The sequence below is a fragment of the Schistocerca piceifrons genome, chromosome X, assembly GCF_021461385.2.
Source record: "Schistocerca piceifrons isolate TAMUIC-IGC-003096 chromosome X, iqSchPice1.1, whole genome shotgun sequence".
Taxonomy (NCBI): Eukaryota; Metazoa; Arthropoda; class Insecta; order Orthoptera; family Acrididae; genus Schistocerca; species Schistocerca piceifrons.
In genome coordinates this window covers 92,350,335-92,368,535 of record NC_060149.1, presented here as the reverse complement: position 1 = coordinate 92,368,535, position 18,201 = coordinate 92,350,335, and the positions used below count along the sequence as shown (strand labels likewise).

General features: G+C 37.1%; 1 protein-coding gene across 1 annotated transcript in view; it reads right to left on the bottom strand.

The window, feature by feature from the left end:
• LOC124721276 (regulator of G-protein signaling 7) overlaps positions 1 to 18,201 on the bottom strand; it is a 268,298-nt gene that overhangs the window by 51,647 nt on the left and 198,450 nt on the right. The window contains exon 10 of the mRNA XM_047246160.1: positions 1,308 to 1,421. Within this exon, the coding sequence (XP_047102116.1) occupies positions 1,308 to 1,421 (114 nt within the window). The remainder of the gene's footprint in view (positions 1 to 1,307; positions 1,422 to 18,201) is intronic.

The window sequence follows — 18,201 nt, the reverse complement described above, 5'->3', positions numbered from 1 at the left end:
TGAAGTGGTATTGAATAGTATATTTCATGACAGGTGGCTTGGTCATCGAAGCACCATACCATGGCCCGCACATTCACCGGATCTGATGTCCCCGGATTTCTTTCTGTGGGGAAAGTTGAAGGAAGGATATTTGCTATCATGATCCATCGACAACGCCTGACAGCATGCGTCAGCACATTTCAATGCATGTGCGATCATTACAGAAGGCGAACTACTCGGTGTTAAGAAGAATGTCGTTACACGTATTGCCAAATGCATTGAGTTTGACAGATATCATTTTGAGCATTTATTGCATTAATGTGGTATTTACAGGTAATCACGCTGCAACAGCATGCGTTCTCAGAAATGGTAAGTTCAAAAAGGTACATGTATCACATTGGAACAACCAAAATAAAATGTTCAAACGTACCTATGTTCTGTATTTTAATTTAAAAAACCTACCTGTTACCAACTGTTTGTCTAAAATTGTGAGCCATATGTTTGTGACTATTACAGCGCCATCTATCACAAAGCGAAAAAAGTGGTCCAACTAAAACATTCCTATTTCTTTACGCACTGCACAAATATGTAATAAAAAATTGGGGTTCCTATTTTTAAAAAACGCAGTTGATATCCATTTGACCTATGGCAGCACCATCTAGCAGGCCAACCATAGCGCCATCTGGTTTCCCCCTTCAATCTAGACAAGTTTCGCTCTTTGTAGTTTTTTTGTTTGACGCTTATTTCGTGAGATATTTGGCCCGGTCATGATCTATGGACTACCCTGTATATTAACTTTGAAGTTTTCTTGTAGTTTTGCAGATGGTTAATATGACCTGATAGTTTAAAAATAATTCATTCCTGCTGTAAAAACATTCAAATATTTAAAGATTCAAATATTTAAAGAAGACGCAAAATGGATGAGAACAGAGGTATCATTGAGTTGAACCTTTGAGTTTAACCTTTGAGTTTAACCTTTTTATTTTTGCCATTTGGCTTTTGCCAAATTTAGAAGTTAGTTGCAATCTGATTGATTCTCACGTCAAGTTTGGACTACAGACTAATATAATCAGGTTATTTAAAAGTTGCCCATTTAGTGAGCCTCTATAGAAACTGTGTCTCTCTTAAACAAGTCTTGTTAGTGGTATAAAGCTGAATGAACATACATGTGAGCAACACACTATTTACAGCCATGTCTTTAAAGTACCACAGGCAATAATTTTTAGTAATTAAATAATCTTTCATTTCAAAACTAATTTCTTGAATATTGTATTCATGCTTTCCATTTCTATTTCATTCCAGTTCCAAAAATAATTAGCACAACTCACGCTGTTTTTTCCTGCTCCCATAATTCAGTACTATCTGAAATCCATGGATTAGTAAGCTCAGGTGGAGTGAAAAATGGATCATATTCAATATACTGTTCAAAGTAGCTGATGCACCTGAAACAGCAATTCAGTTTTAGTCATTAGGTATTAGATTTGCAGTTATATTCTTTTATGGGTAAAATATAAACAATATCAAACTATAATTATTTTAGTCTGGCACCTATCAGGAACTCTTACACAGAGCGACAACAACAAATCTCAGTTATATTAGAAAGCAATGGAAGTGTTTCAATGGTATTTCCTTTTGCAAAAGCATTGCACATGCAGCAAGCATGTCAGACAGTGCTTACTATGTTTTTTGATGTCTGATTTAACTCCCTCAACAACATTTAATGATTGCAAAAAAAGTCCCTTTAGATAAGTGCTCAAAACAATCTACACAATTTCATGCAACATCAAAATATATGTGAATTACATACATGCAGCAATGTTCTTAAATTACATTAGTACTGCAATTCTTGTCACTGCAGTCAGCAGAAAAGAAAGAACTGCACAAAGTAAAGCAAGAGTAGCAGCAGTACATTGTATGCAGTGGTAGAATGCTTATAGTGCATATTCCAATTCTTCTGCACCACTTCATTAAACACTAGTGCAATTATAATGACAGCCAAGTCATTTGGATCTGTCTACACAATACTATTGGGTACACAGAAGTGATCAGGGTGAACTGCAGAGGAACAAAGTTAGAAGATAGTGACAATCATACTCTCTTTGTCGGGTCACTGTCTTCAACTTGAACAAAAACTGAATGAATGTACAACACAGGAGTAAAGTGCCTGGCAGATCAAAGGATGAGAATGGAATGATATGTATAATCACTTTTTAATATGATGTTTTTACAACGAGGAGGTAAAATGTTCACTTCTAAGTACTAAAAAACAGTGACAACAATACAAAGCAAACGTAAGTTATCTTTTCCACTACAAGAAAAAAAAATGTACATGTTCATTCAGATCCAGTCTCTAGTCATCAGAGTGATTAAATCATGCATTAGAAATGAGAATATGGAGGTTTCAGTAGATGCAATCAGTTGTAAATAAATGTATGAGGGCTGGAATTGAGTTTTCAAGATATGAAACCTCTTCTGTGGGAAAATGAACTGTCAGAAACCTCCAGAGTTGGGTAAAATATTTAATAATATTGGAAACAAAATTCTATCAAGAAAACTACAAAATTATGAGACGGAACTGAGAACTGTAAGTATTACCAATAGAAACATTTAAAAGCACATACACTATCCTAGCTTTCAGAACAAATAGTTCCTCTCTGAGACGAGGGAGAGATTGACTGGAAGGTTAAAAAGTAAGAACATGTCACTCATCACTCAGGATTATAGTGATCCATTTGTTACGGCGTCTCTATGCATTCACAAAGAATAATGTTAGAGCAGTAAAGGGCTATCAGAATTGTGGGCAGTTTCAGTTCATAAAGTATGTGCAAAGTACCGTTCAAGAACCTAGGTATCTTACCACAGTCAAACAAGCAAACATATTCCATTAAGTGAATTTTACATACTTATGAACTGATTCAAAACACCAGCATTCACTCACAGAACATCAAATAAAAATTATCTGCACTCAGATAACACCACTACAACCATTGCACACTTAGGTGTATGCTGTTGTTCAGTTACTATTTTCAGTAAGCTTCTAACAGAAATGCAATATGTGAAGAATAAACCTCAGATTTTCAAACTGAAGTTGGAATGCTTGGCGCTTGCACATTTCTCCTTATACTAGTTCCATTCATAAGTTTAGAAACTTAGTTGCAATGCTGTATTCATATGTATGTAAATTTGTAAACCTTTTGTTTTTCCTATGCTTTTTATTGGCACTCTGTTAACTATTTACACAATTGTTTTGGCTGAAATAGATGAATAAAGAGAGAGTGGTAGATAAAAACAGAGAATCAATTCAGTCATGAGTCAAGGATCCTACATAGGCTTCCTTACAAGACACTTATGAGATTAATAGAGACATACATGTTCTGTAAGTTGTGCTTACAAAAATAAAGTATTGAATGCTATTTTTGTACAAAAAGTGCCACAATATGGGTACAATGCTTTTTGTGTGTAGTGAATGTGAAATAATACTAAAAACTATGATTCCAGTAACAACAAGTATGTCAGATGCTTAACAACAGATATGGTAACTGCAAGAAGTGCAATGACATGCCGTATGTATTAACTTTAAAGTGCTGTGCACATTTTGGGTGTGAATCAGCAAGAAAAGAAGACATTATAAACATTGTTCACAAAGACAATGTGGAATTGTTAGGAAAAACAAAATCCTTAGAAAATTGTATTAGGGAGCTGCAGAGAAACATTAAAGAAACCAAAAACATTCAAATATCAAAAACTGTTTACAATCTTCAATGCATCAGCATCAAAATATCTGACAAACAAGATGAAAAACAAACAGGGAAAGTGAAATGATGACAAAAATGAGTGAAGTGACAATGACCAAGAGCTTGTCTATTACAAACAAGTCTGTCCAGAGTGAAATAGTCGGAAATGAGACACACCAGAAAAGCTAGATACAGTACTTATTTTAGTGGACAGCCAGGAAAGAGGGTGTGGATCACTTCTACAGGAGAAGTTAGACTCTTCTTACCAGGTGGAGATATCATGAAACCAGGTGCGCCTTTAAAGAAAATCACAAGAAATGCAATTGCCACAAAAACTTCCACAACAGACAATACATTAGTGATAATAGGAGGAATGAATGAGATTCATAGCCGCATTCAAATGGTTAAAAAAAACATGTTTACAAAACATTAGGGCATATACTAAAACTTGGTCATAAAATGAATATAGTAATCCACCCTATTCCAACACAATATGGTGTACAACATTTAAATTCAAAAATTGAAGCAACAAATCACTATATGATAGACACTATCAATGAATTAAGAAATACACACAAAAGAAGGTATTTTTGCGCCAACTGACTTAGCTCCACATGTTGTCAGTGCACCTCAACTTGTATGTGTGATAGGTTATTAGAACGATGGTAACATCGACAGTTCAGTATATATTTAACAACATATTACAATGTAGTAAGTGTTGTACTCATCAGATCTTGTGGGACTCTCACAGTCAAAAGCCTGCATTTTGACGATGACATGTACTCATGTCAGATAGTTTTATATTCTGACAGAATGTAACTTTGCAGTGTTACTTGAAACTGGCCATAAGGTCGAAATTGCAATAGTAACAATAAATATTTTATACAGTCAACGGTGACTATGATGTCTTTTAAGAAAAAGAAGAACTGCTGTTAATTTTGCAGTGTAAAGACTAAGTTGAAACAATTTTACTTTAGAAGGCTTTCACGTAAGCAGTGAAAGGAATAAACAGATATGAGAAGGACTGGCTGTTGTCATTAGCAAGAACAAAGTAAAAATCCCAAGTGCTATAGTTAAAGTCTGAAAAAACTACTGACAAGGGAATAAGAAAAGAGAAAACAGAAAGTATAGAAAAGAAAATGACCAAAACAATACAAAATACAACTGATCAGTGTATTGCAAAGAAAAAGACAGAAGGCATAGAAAAGAAATTAATCCAAACAATGCAAACTACAATACACCAGTGGCTCAGGATAATGGAAAAGAGGAAAGAAGACATCCAAGGAGTTAACAATGATCTGGACCAAACAAACTACACATAAGAAAGAAGATTTCAAGATGTCAATCAGTGCAATCATGAACCTACCTCATCTATCAAAAATGTTGGCCCAGTGACTGCAGAATCATATGCTGTTGGAAAGACCTGCAACCTCAATGGAAACAACCACTCAAGCATCAGCACCACTTACTGTGACACAACAAGAAACCTCAACAGGATCTGCAGCAAACTCTCCAGGATCAACACCAACCTCACCAACAGCAGCTGCAACAGCTTCAGCATCAGCACCAACCACCTCAGCAGCAGAAGCAAGTCCAGCAAACCCAGTTAGAAGGAATATGAAGCAGCCAAGTGACCTTGATTTTTTATTGCCAAAATCTGCAGCTTCAACACCAGAAGAAGGAAGAACACTAAGAAGCATGTAAGCTGCAAAACTGAAATACCAGGAGTTCTGATGTCCCCAGGGAAAAAAGAAAACAAAACAGAACATAGAAAAGAAATTGAAACTAATTTTCATTTTCAAATATTTAATCAAAATGTTCAGTATGTGTCAAAAGAGCAGAGGTCATGTTGCTGAAGTATCAGATATCTTCATAATGATTGAGCATGAACTGACAGAAAGAAGGGGTAGCTTTTTATGTGGATAACAGCATAACTGAATGTTTTCCATGGCCAGTTACAAACTGTAGAGAAATATGTTTTAAAGCAGCAGCAATTCAAACAAATTTTCAGGAACACAAATGTCTAGCTTTAGGTATATATTGTTCTCCAAGCTCTAGGCTAAAAGATTTCCCAATAGAACTTGTGTTGAAGTACCATTTGACAAACCTGTTCAAGAATTCCCATAGTTAATAGTAGCCAATGACCTAAATCTAAATACGTTAAAACAGAGCAGCTCTACAAAATGTTTCTACAGTGTTGTACATACAAATTATACGAAGCTGCTTATAAACAGCCTAACAAGGAGTGATGAATCACCAGACACAGTAATAGATCATGTTTTTAAAAGCATGCCTTTAAATCAACTGAAAGTGTACACAATTAACACAGTCATTTCAGATTACTGAGTTCAGTTAACTGAGTTACAGAATAAGAAACTCATAACTGGAAATACTGGAAATGTTACCCAGATCAGAAAACATACTGACATAAAAAGAATGAATATAGCAAAATGATAAGGCAACCAAAATATAAACAATATTAACATCAGATTGGAATTCATCAAATATTTCTAATACCATCAGATTGTGGCGTCGCAACTAGTGCGCGATCACCCATTTGTCTATTAAAAGTTTTACTTCAGAATGTATGTGGGCTGCAATGTAAGCCGGTAGAGTGTTATACGGTCAGTAACGGACGAGTTGTGTCCTGCAGACTGATGTCATGACCATCTGTTGCAGCTGCACGTGTGAAAGCAGTGGAGTAGCGCTGACAGACTACTTACATTATACGAAACTAAAAATATTAATAACTAATAAAGGAATAACCTGAGGAACACGTCATATTTGATGTACATCCTTCTGTTGTGAAAACAAACAATATGTCAAAGTCGGTGACTATGTACAATGATCTGATAACACTTTCAGTGTTCATATATAAATTTGGAATGTTTTTAGTTTCAGAAAACCCCTGCAACTTTTCTATAATAATAATTTCAAGAATTCTAAGTAAATATGTGTATTGTGTGTTAGAGTGCATGTGAATGAGAATGCGTGCGTGAGAGTATGTGGGACATTCGGCATTATTAAAAATCATTCATGTAATACTCTACAGGAACTGGCAAGTGTTCCAACTCTGTAACGTGGGAACAAATCCGCTAGTGGTTCCCCTACTAGTGAATGTCAGATTTCCAAGTATGTATGCTTATGTATAAGACAGCCAGAACATTCGCGACTACATAATAAATTTCCAGATGTAGAGGAAAGCTTATAGTTCATTTTGTTTTGTTTATTTAATTGGAGAGTTTTGTGTTACTTAAATTGATGATGTCAATGAGCCTAAAGAAGTGGTTGGTGCTTGTTAGATTTTGGTGCAAGCCGCACCCTAGAAGTGAGTTCTCATTGGTCGTAAGTGCTGACAGCCAATGAGAAGCGAGATGATTGGCCGCCTAGCAAGGAGATATAGTTTTTGAGTGTGGGAGAGAGAGAAAGGGGTCACGAGCTAGCTTTGATTCGAGCCGGTTATGCTGGATGTGACTTTTCGCATTATGTGTAAGATGAAGTCTTGGGATGACTTCCGCGTTATGGTCCAGTGTTAATGGTATCTGGTAGTGACCAGAAACTGTTTTTTAAAACTTTAGAGTGTTGTGATAATGCGTTCCGATGAAAATTGCGAGTGAACTTTGAATTATATAGCGTGGCGGTACTGAGTATATTCTTACTGAGTATTTTATGGCGAGCATAAACTTTTACTAAAGACAACCACTGAATATCGTGTGCAGAAGTAATTGGCCAATCATTGACTGTGTTACAAGTAATTGGTTTCGGAATTTGGGAAGGTAAAAGTTCTGGCTGTTTTAGGTATGGTGATAACTGTGAGCAGAAACTTCAGTAATTTTTGTAAATGTGGGCTGATGATCCTGCTTAAAGGCAATAAAGATCTATTGAAGGTTTAAATTTGAACTTCATGTTTAAAATATGAGTGACATCCCCTTTCTGAATCATTTCTTTAAAGTACATAGACAATTTTAAGCAAATTTTACTTATAGCGGCCTCCGGTGTGTAGCTATGAGGTTACAGTTTCCTCAACACTGCTTTTCTGTGATCTCGTAAGTAGCTGCAGTCAGGAGTTTTATGTGCGAAGATCTACCGCTGTAAAGAGGTAGGTGAACAAAAAATTATAAAAGAAATTGCATTACAGCAGTAGCAACATATAATCCGTCGCAATTGGTGCATGGCACGCACGCACGTAAAAAAATCCGTCGCAAGATCACTAAATACAAACAGGAAAGAATCAAATAAGATAGAAAGTGGGAACTTTACAGCATAAGGAAAAAAACTGACTGATCCATGTGAAGTGTGTTCCACTTTAAATTAGAATTGTGTAAATGTAGTCCTGAAGCTAATCAAACAAAATGAATCTTAACTAAAAAGATAATAGTTTCACCAGAAATAACAGAATGCCTGTTCCTCTTTCCAGCAGATGAAACAAATGTTACAAATATAATCAGATCACTGAAAAACAAAGATACTGAGGGCATAGTTCTACATACATACTCTGCAGTCCGCCATACGGTGCGTGGCGGAGGGTACCTCATACCACAACTAGCATCTTCTCTCCCTGTTCCACTCCCAAACAGAACGAGGGAAAAATGACTGCCTATATGCCTCTGTACGAACCCTAATCTCTCTTTTCTTATCTTTGTGGTCTTTCCGTGAAATATAAGTTGGCGGCAGTAAAATTGTACTGCAGTCAGCGTCAAATGCTGGTTCTCTAAATTTCCTCAGTAGCGGTTCACGAAAAGAATGCCTCCTTTCCTCTAGAGACTCCCAAAGCATTTCTGTAACACTCACGTGATGATCAAACCTACCAGTAACAAATCTAGCAGGCTGCCTCTGAATTTCTTCTATGTCCTCCCTCAATCCGACCTGATAGGGATCCCAAATGCTCGAGCATTACTCAAGAATTGGTCATATTAGTGTTTTATAAGCAGTTTCCTTTGCAGATGAACCACATCTTCCCAAAATTCTACCAATGAACCGAAGATGACTATACGCCTTCCCCACAACTGCCATTACATGCTTGTCCCACTTCATATCGCTGTGCAATGTTACGCCCAAATATTTAATCGACGTGACTGTGTCAAGTGCTACGCTACTAATGGAGTATTCAAACATTATGGGATTCTTTTTCCTATTCATCGGCATTAATTTACATTTATCTATATTTAGAGTTAGCTGTCATTCTTTACACCAATCACAAATCCTGTCCAAGTCATCTTGTATCCTCCTACAGTCACTCAACGATGACACCTTCCCGTACACCACAGCATCATCAGCAAACAGCCGCACATTGCTATCCACCCTATCCAAAAGATCATATATGTAGATAGAAAACAACAGCGGACCTACCACACTTCCCTGGGGCACTCCAGATGATACCCTCACCTCCGATGAACACTCGCCATCGAGGACAATGTATTGGGTTCTATTACTTAAGAAGTCTTCGAGCCACTCACATATTTGGGAACCAATCCCATATGCTCGTACCTTAGTTAGGAGTCTTCAGTGGGGCACCGAGTCAAACGCTTTCCGGAAGTCAAGGAATATGGCATCCGTCTGATACCCTTCATCCATGGTTCGCAAGATATCATGTGAAAAAAGGGCAAGTTGCATTTCGCAGGAGCGATGCTTTCTAAAGCCGTGCTGACGCATGGACAGCAACTTCTCTGTCTCAAGGAAATTCATTATATTCGAACTGAGAATATGTTCGAGAATCCTGCAACAAACCGATGTTAAGGATATTGGTCTGTAATTTTGAGGATCCGCCCTTCTACCCTTCTTATATACAGGTGTCACCTGCACTTTTTTCCAGTCACTCGGGACATTATGTTGGGCAAGAGATTCACGATAAATGCAAGCTAAGTAAGGAGCCAATGCAGTAGAGTACTCTCTGTAAAACCGAACTGGAATCCCATCAGGACCTGGTGATTTATTTATTTTCAATCCATTCAGCTGCTTCACAACTCCAGGGATGTCTATCACTATGTCCTCCATACGGGAATCTGTACGAGACTCAAACGGCGATATGTTTGTACGATCCTCCTGCGTGAAAGATTTCTCAAATGCTAAATTTAAAATTTCAGCTTTCGTTTTGCTGTCTTCTGTTGCCAGGCCAGACTGATCAATGAGTGACTGGATGGAAGCCTTCGACCCGCTTACCGATTTTACATAAGACCAGAATTTCCTTGGGTTTTCAGCAAGATATTTTGCTAAGGTATGACGGTGGTAGTGGTTGTATGCTTCGCGCATCACTCGTTTTACAGCAGCACGAATCTCTACTAACTTTTGCCTGTTCTCATTCTCCCGATCTTTCTTGTACCGCGAGTGCAACTGTCTTTGCTTCCTGAGCATTCTCCGAATTGCTCTGTTAAACCACAGTGGGTCTTTTCCGTCTGTAACCAACTTTTTCGGCACATACTTGTCCAATGTGTGATTTACAATGTGTTTAAAATTTGCCCATAATTATTCCACTTCCATCGTACCGGAAGTAAATGAAGTCAATCCATTTACTAAGTGGGATTCTAACCACTGCTTATCTGCTCTTTCTTGTAAGAATACTCTCCTAGCCTTCTTGACCAACTTTTTAACTTTCGTAACCATAGTTGTAATGACAACATCATGATCACTAATCCCTGTCTCAACACTGACACTGTCAATGAGGTCTGGTCCGTTCGTGGCTACCAGATCTAAAATATTTCCATTATGCGTTGGCTGTTGATTTACCTGCTCAAGGCAGTTTTCGGATAATGTGTTCAAAAGTAATTCACACGATGGCTTGTCTGTACCACCTGTAAAGAATCCATAGACATCCCAGTCTATACTAGGTAGGTTGAAATCACCTCCGACTAATATAGCATGATCTGGGAACTTCTGTGATACAGAGTGTAGACTCCCTGTGAATGATTCTAGAACTGTCACGGTGGAACCTGGTGGCTGGTAATAACACCCAAAAATTAACTTTATTTCTCCTAGCAATGTTAAGCATGTCCAGATAACTTTACAATCACACTTTACTTTGACCTCAGTAGACACTATATTTTTGTCAACTGCAATGAAGACACCACCTCCTATGGTGTCTAATCTGTCTTTCCAATACACGTTCCAACCCTCACCAAATATTTCAGAACTTCCTATCTCAGGGTTCAGCCAGGTCTCAGTCCCGAGAGAATAATTTGCACGCCACACGTTTCCTGGAGGGCTGTAAATTCAGGAACTTTATTCCGAACACTCTGGCATATCTGCAAAAATAATCAAACACTGCTTACAGTATACAGTAAAGCCTCTGACATTTCTAGTAAACTTAGTAATGGAAAATGGTCTGCCCCCAACAAGTCCAAAAAAGAGTAAAGTAGTCCCAATTTATAAACGTGATGGCAAGAGGGATTGTGGAAATTATAGCCCTATAACAATTACATTCACCTTATCAAAAATGGTAGAAACAGCCATTAAAAAGAGAGTTATAAAGTACACAGAAAAACAAAATATCCTGGATGAAGCACAGAACTGCTTTAGGAATGGGAAGTCTACAAAAATGGTAGTGGCATGTTTCATGACACACGTAATCAGAGCTCTAGAAGAATAGAAGAAACTCTTTAGTGTATCGCTGGATCTCTCAAATGCCTTTGGCTGTGTATGGCACACTACTCTGTTAGATAAACTGCATGGATGTGAGATCATGGGGAATGGAACCAGTCTAATAAAATCATTTTCAGAAAACAGAGAACAAAGTTTGGAATTAAAATAAACTTGATATTTAGTCCACTAATGTTTACAATGTATGTGAATGACATGACAGTATCAGTAAAAGAAAATGTAATCATGTGTGCAGAGGATAGGTCAAGAAATGATTTTGAAACAGGAGCTATCATGGGCATAGAATTGACAAATTAATATTTAAGTGAAATCAGTCTGTTTGTAAAAGGAAAGAAAAAAACCTACCTGGAAACACTTGCTAAGAGAACAACAAATGCAGAGAAATAAAATATAAAACTTACAGGCGCAATGAGAATAGAAGTTGACACAAGCAATTTCCTGAGATTGACAATACAGAGATTTATGTCTTGGAAAAAATCACATAGAAAAGATGTGGTCAAAAATAGGTAACAATGTATTTTTAATGAAGAAAATGACCTACACAGTTGATGTAGATATATTATTAAAGACGTACTGACTAATTCATCCACATTTATCATACTGTATAATAATATGAGGTAGGGCAGCAAATGTGCATGTGAACAGATTGGAAAAAAAGAAAGAAGAAGTATTCAAACATACTGGAAGGATACTGATAATGAGAGAGTCCTATAAAATCAAATTCAAATAATATAAAATTTTGACAATTCCCTCTATGTATGTACCAGAGGATACCCAAAAGAAATGGAACAAATTTTTTGGTGGGCAGAGTGTTTGTAATACTGCATTTTGCCACTAGGAGCACAGAGTGAGAACATTCCAGAGTCAGTAAGGTGAGTGCCATCACTGATGAAGGTCAGGACTAGTTTCAGCAGAGTTTACAGTGACAGCTGTTTCATGTGATGGTCATTTATCCAATGGATGATTTTCATGAATCGTGTGCTCCAGTAAAATTCTGCTTTTTGCTCAGAAAAAGTGGAACACAAACTCTTGAAATGCTAAAAATGACATATAAGGATGATGCTATGGGGAAAACAAAAGTGTTTGAGTGGTTTTCCCAATTCAAAAATGGTGAAATATTTAATCATGACAAACCTCAGTCAGCTTGTACTCCCATGGCCCAAACACATGAAAATGTTGGAAACATTCGTGCAATCCTCAACAAATATCGACACTGGCCCATTAAAGAAACTGTGGATCTGTCAGGAGTGACTTGGAGTTGAGTGCAGCAGATTGTGGCAGAACACTCGGGATGAAAAGGGTTGTTGCCAAATTCGTGCCATGAATGCTGACTGCTGGCCAAAACATGGTTGCTTTGAAAGAAGAGTCCCGAAATGATCCAAACGTTTTTTCAAAATTTATCACAGATGGCAAAACTTGGTGCTACGCTTACGATCCTGAATCAAAGCAACAATCAAGCCAGTGGAAGACTTCATGTTCACCTCACCCCACGAAAGTTCATCAGGTGAAATTAAACATTAAGACAATGCTGATCCCCCCCCCCCTCCCCTCCCACCGATGTGAGAGAAGTCTTCCATTCAGAGTTTGTTCTGCAGGGTCAGACCGTTAACCAGCCTTTCCATTTAGAAGTTTAGAAAAGATTGCACAACAGTATGCAGCATAAGTGGCCTGATTTGTGGCAGTTGTATGACTGGTCTCTGCATCACGACAATACCCCTGCTCACACAGCCCATCTGTATGAGAGATCTTGACCAAAAATAATTTGCCCCTGTTCCTCACTACCATACTCACCTAACGTTGCCCCGTACAACTTTTTTTTGTTTCCTAGAATGAAAAGAGACATTAAATGAAACAGTTTTGCTGATGTTGCTAATGTGAAGAAAAATATGGTGGAGGCACTGTCAGGCATCACAAAAGATGATGTTAAACAATGTTTTGACAAACACAATAAACGATTACACAAGTGTATTAGTGCTTGTGGAGAGTGCTTCGAAGGGGATTGAAGGTTTGTGCTTAAAATGTGAATAAATACGTTAAGAAAGTTCAATTTCTTTTGGGTACCCCTTGTATTTGAAACTATCATGTATCTCAAATTAAATTTTACTCCACTGCTAAAAAGATAACTACACTGTAACAGCACAAGAATCAAAGATAAGTATTGCATCAACAATATCATATTACAACTGGCTGTTAAAGACTCTGCTAAAGCTGGGTGCTTATTATGCAACAGACTAACAAGCATTTAAAAAATATAAAGCACTGCCTGTTTGCAACACAAAACTAAGAGAGTACTTAAAATGAATATGTTTGTACAGTGTCAAGGATTATTTTGAGACTAGCCCAAAAGAACTAGAAAGAATTTGCAGTACTAAAGCACTATGCTGAGAAATAAGCTACATATACTGTGTTAATGAAAAATAAACACAAAATTGTTCTTACTTTTCATCAACACTCCAACACTGCAGCAGAAATTGAAATTGGGTGGCTATATCTAATAAATTAAATTAGTAATAAAGCTATTGTTTTTCCTGTGTTTTCACTAAGTATTATACATACAGGGTGATTCAGCTGCTGCTACCTATGGGTTTTCTGCAACCCACAATGCCTTCAAAAACTGCACATAAGATTTTCATATTCTCTCACTCACTACATTTAAACTGTTAGTCCTACAGTAAACACAAGCAGGACCTTTTTGCAGGAAATTTAATGTCGTTATATTTAGTACTGGGATATGTTTTCGCTGCAGGGGGGGGGGGGGGGGGCACAGTTTTTGAGTTATTGAAGAATAACACATTTGACTGTCACTTTGTACTTTTTTTTTAAATAATTCAAAAACTATGGCCTCCAGCGAAAACTTAATCAGTTACAAAATTTAACTATTTTAAATTTCCTACAAAAAGGTCCTATTCATTTTTCCTGTAAGACTAATAGTTTGCATGTATCGAGCAAGAGGATATGAAGATCACGTGTGTGGTATTCCAAAAGATGTGTGTTGCATAAAACCCATAGGTAGGGTGAATTACCCTATATATGTGCAAATAAGTCTACTGTAAAATATTATAAATGTGCTTGAATTGTAATTTAACCTGTACTTGTAATTGTAAATGTATACTGACATACACAGCATCACTCTAAACAGCGATCAACGGATGAATGAATGAATAAATAAATACTGACAGTGTTCACCAAAAACAATGAGGACCTTTTTCAAAGAGACTGTAAGATGTGACATACACAGCAATGACACCAAACATCACAGAAAATCAACAACCTATGTATGTTCAGAAGCAAGGAATTCTTCTTTTGACGTATTTTCTAGAAATCAATTGAATGCTTCCTTTGTAAGTTTTTTTCATATCAATTTCTATGACCAAAAGGAAAACAAAGTTTTTCGTATGTAGAACACAAAGGGGACCATACAAATAACAACTCATGATACTACTAATTTTATGCAGGCTTATGTTACAGCTTTTGTAAACGTATCATCTTTTTCTGTATTTAACGAAAAAGAGGCTGCATAAGAACTTTATCGTCCCTGCAACTGTATATTTCACAAGTAAATAATAATGCCTTCGAATGAAATGCAGACAATATTAAAGCATCTGCTCCACTGCATCATAATCTATTTTTTAAACACATAATTCAACAACACTTCTCAAGAAATTTTCAAAATGTCCCAAGCATACTTAAAATACTTCTTTGGTATATATCTGAATTGGAAAGATAATGATGCATTGTTAAAACATATAACAGGCTTAATTGAAGTCACAGCCAAATTACAGGTCCCTATATCCATAGATGTGCTTAATGTTTTGAAAATATTAATATATATAGTCTATTTCCAGTGAAATGACTGCTGTGCAAATCAGTTTGCTCAGCTGGTTGGACAACTACATAATGTTCAATCAATATTTGCAGTCAAAACAACTTTTAATAAAAAAGCGTCAGCTTTCATTCTAAAGTATCCTGAAAAGAAGTAAAATACTTAAAACTAATGTTACTGTGAAACAGCAGAAGACAATGCAATACTCCTGATTTGTTTCAAAACTGGTTGAGGGGCACTCAACAGACATTAAGGTTTTGTGTTGCTCTCAGATCACCTGACCTCAATACTGAAAACCTCAGGTTCGACTCCAAGCAATCTCAGCAAGTTGTGAGAAGCAGCTCAGCAGTTATATTAGGATGGCCTCTCACTGCTTCATATGTCTCACAGAGTCTATGTCATACCGCACCTCTGTTATTAACAGAGTGAAAGGTGTTACATGCTTCTAAATAGCTATTTCTGATTCAGATACTTGTGAGTGTACATTTGTGTGTGTCTTATATGGAATTTAAATTTTGTAACAATTTTTCTTAGGTTATCCTCCAGTTTAGTTTCACTGCTTGTAAAACTGAGCAGTGTGAAATTTGGGCTCAGTCAGATAAGGAGAGGAGAGCCCCAGGACTGTCCATGCATGACAACATCATTCAGTATTTAATGCAGACAGATTATTTACCATAGTCTCCTTAACTGAATACTTTTTTATTTCGCAGATCCTATCGGTCAGGTGATGCAATGGGTCAGTGACACCTAGACAGGTCAAGAGAGGGCAGAGTGAGCTGATCCATTCCATTTTACAATCCAACCCAGATCACCCTATTTGTCTTTTAGTTTTGAGAGAAGGTATGAGTCAGAGCACATGCAACATCTTAGCCTTCAATGTGTTCCTGAGAGGTAATTTATTTGACTGGGTATTACTCAGATGAAGTAACTGGAAGCAGACTACCATCTGTCAAATATGTTAATTGTTGATGGTCCTCTTTTACAATTTGAGAGTGTGTAAATTGGGACTGAGCATGAATACTGACACAAGGGCTGAGAAGCTGTATACAGAAATTAGAAGCTTTGAAGCAGTTTTTGGACAAGTTGTCCAGCTGTAGATATTTCATGCGACTCTTGCAAATCCATGGTGGCTTGCTAGTTTGAAAGTAAAGGAAAAGACCACTGCTCATCTTGTACTGGTAATTTGATGTCTATTTGTTTAGTTTACTAAAAAAATAAAAAAATAAAAAAAAAGCAGAAAAACATTGCCTATGAAACTCTTCCTGAATTGAGTTTTCAGTCCTATTCGCATTAGTATTTGACACAACAGCAATAATAACTTTTAGAGGTGTATGTTATCATTATTACATTGTGGGCATCATATATATGCCAGCACCCCAGAGAGAAATATACTGAATTTTTAGAATTCACTGAAACTTATCTTGTTGAAGCACCATCTCATGGAGCATCTTTCCATGGTCCAGGGGGTACACATCATGCAGTGTGGATGGAGAAAGTTATTTACAGCAGAAAATTGTTTATGTTCCATAATGAATTTGAGTAATCCCTTGACAGAGAGAACACAATTTGTTATGTTTATACAGGGTGAGGCAGCTACGTCATAACACCCTTTGTATCTCTCCAACCTTAATAGATACAAAGATGCTGTTTGGACAGTGAATTGCAGGGGCTACTTGAATACATCACATTTCATGTTTGTGCTTTTTTTATTACAGAGATATGAGGCCATCTTTTTTTAACATGAAGAGGGTGTTCTAGCGTTGGCACATAACAACCCTACAGTTTTGTCGCGACGTATCGCCTCAGAATGTGGTATAAGTCAGAGAAGTGTTATACACATATTGCACCAGCATAGGTTTCACCCATTTCACCTCTCATTACATCAAGCACTCTCCAGTGTGGATTTCAAACGGCACCAGAAATTTTGCTGGTTTGCTCTGCAGCGCCCACAAGATGATCCAACGTTTTTTCAACTGGTGCTTTTTACTGATGAAGCAACGTTCACCAGCCACAGTAATGTGAATTTGCATAATATGCATTACTGGTCAATAGAGAACCCTCATTGGCTTCGACAGGTACAGCATCAGCAACCATGGAGTGTTAACGTTTGGTGCAGCATCATCAGAAATGTCATTGTGGGGCTGTATGTCATTCCGGGTATGCTAAATGGCAATAACTATGCACAGTTCCTGCAAAACATTCTGCCCATTTTGCTGGGAGAGGTACCCTAACTATGCATCAGTGCATGTGGTTCCAACATGATGGCTGTCCTGCTCACTCTTCCCGTGTGGCTGCAGAGCTGTTAAATGAAAAGTTCCCGGATTGCTGGATAGGACAACGTGCTGAAGTCAAGTGGCTAGCCTGGTCTCCTGATTTGACCCCTCTTGATTTTTTTTCTGTGGGGAGCAATCAAACATAAAGTGTATGCTCAAATACCAACTATGCCAGACGATATGAAGCAACGTATCATCGAAGCGTGTGCTGATATCTCACGTGACACCCTCACAGTCATTCACAAATCATTCAAACGGCAACTAAAAATGTGCATTGCAGCAGAGGGGAAGCATTTTGAGCACATGCTTCAGTAAAGTTTTGTATCATGTACAGTATGCATTTTGCATCTTTGTGTGTATTTGCTTTGTACTGTGATTAGTAGTAAATATTTTCAAATAAAAAACAAATACATATGAAATAATTGTGACCAATAAGGGCCTACTCATTTACATTTGTATTTCTGTTACTTAAAATGTGTTAACAACTTGTAGTATTTTAATACTGTATGCTGTCTACTATTTTGGTATCACAGTTGTCAAATAACTGAATAATATTTGCATGACATCATCAGTTAATTTTTGCGCAAAATATCGCAGTATGTATTAATATTGTCAGGTAAATGGGCATGTTTGTGTAAGGACGAACTCACGACGTTTACCATGTACTCTACACAACAGGAAAGGTCACACTGGACAATGCCGCTTTGAAGGACAAACATGATACGAGAACATATCTGTGTCTCAAGAACTATTAGCCTAAATATTATGATATACACATATTTGAAACTGTCTTTTTAAG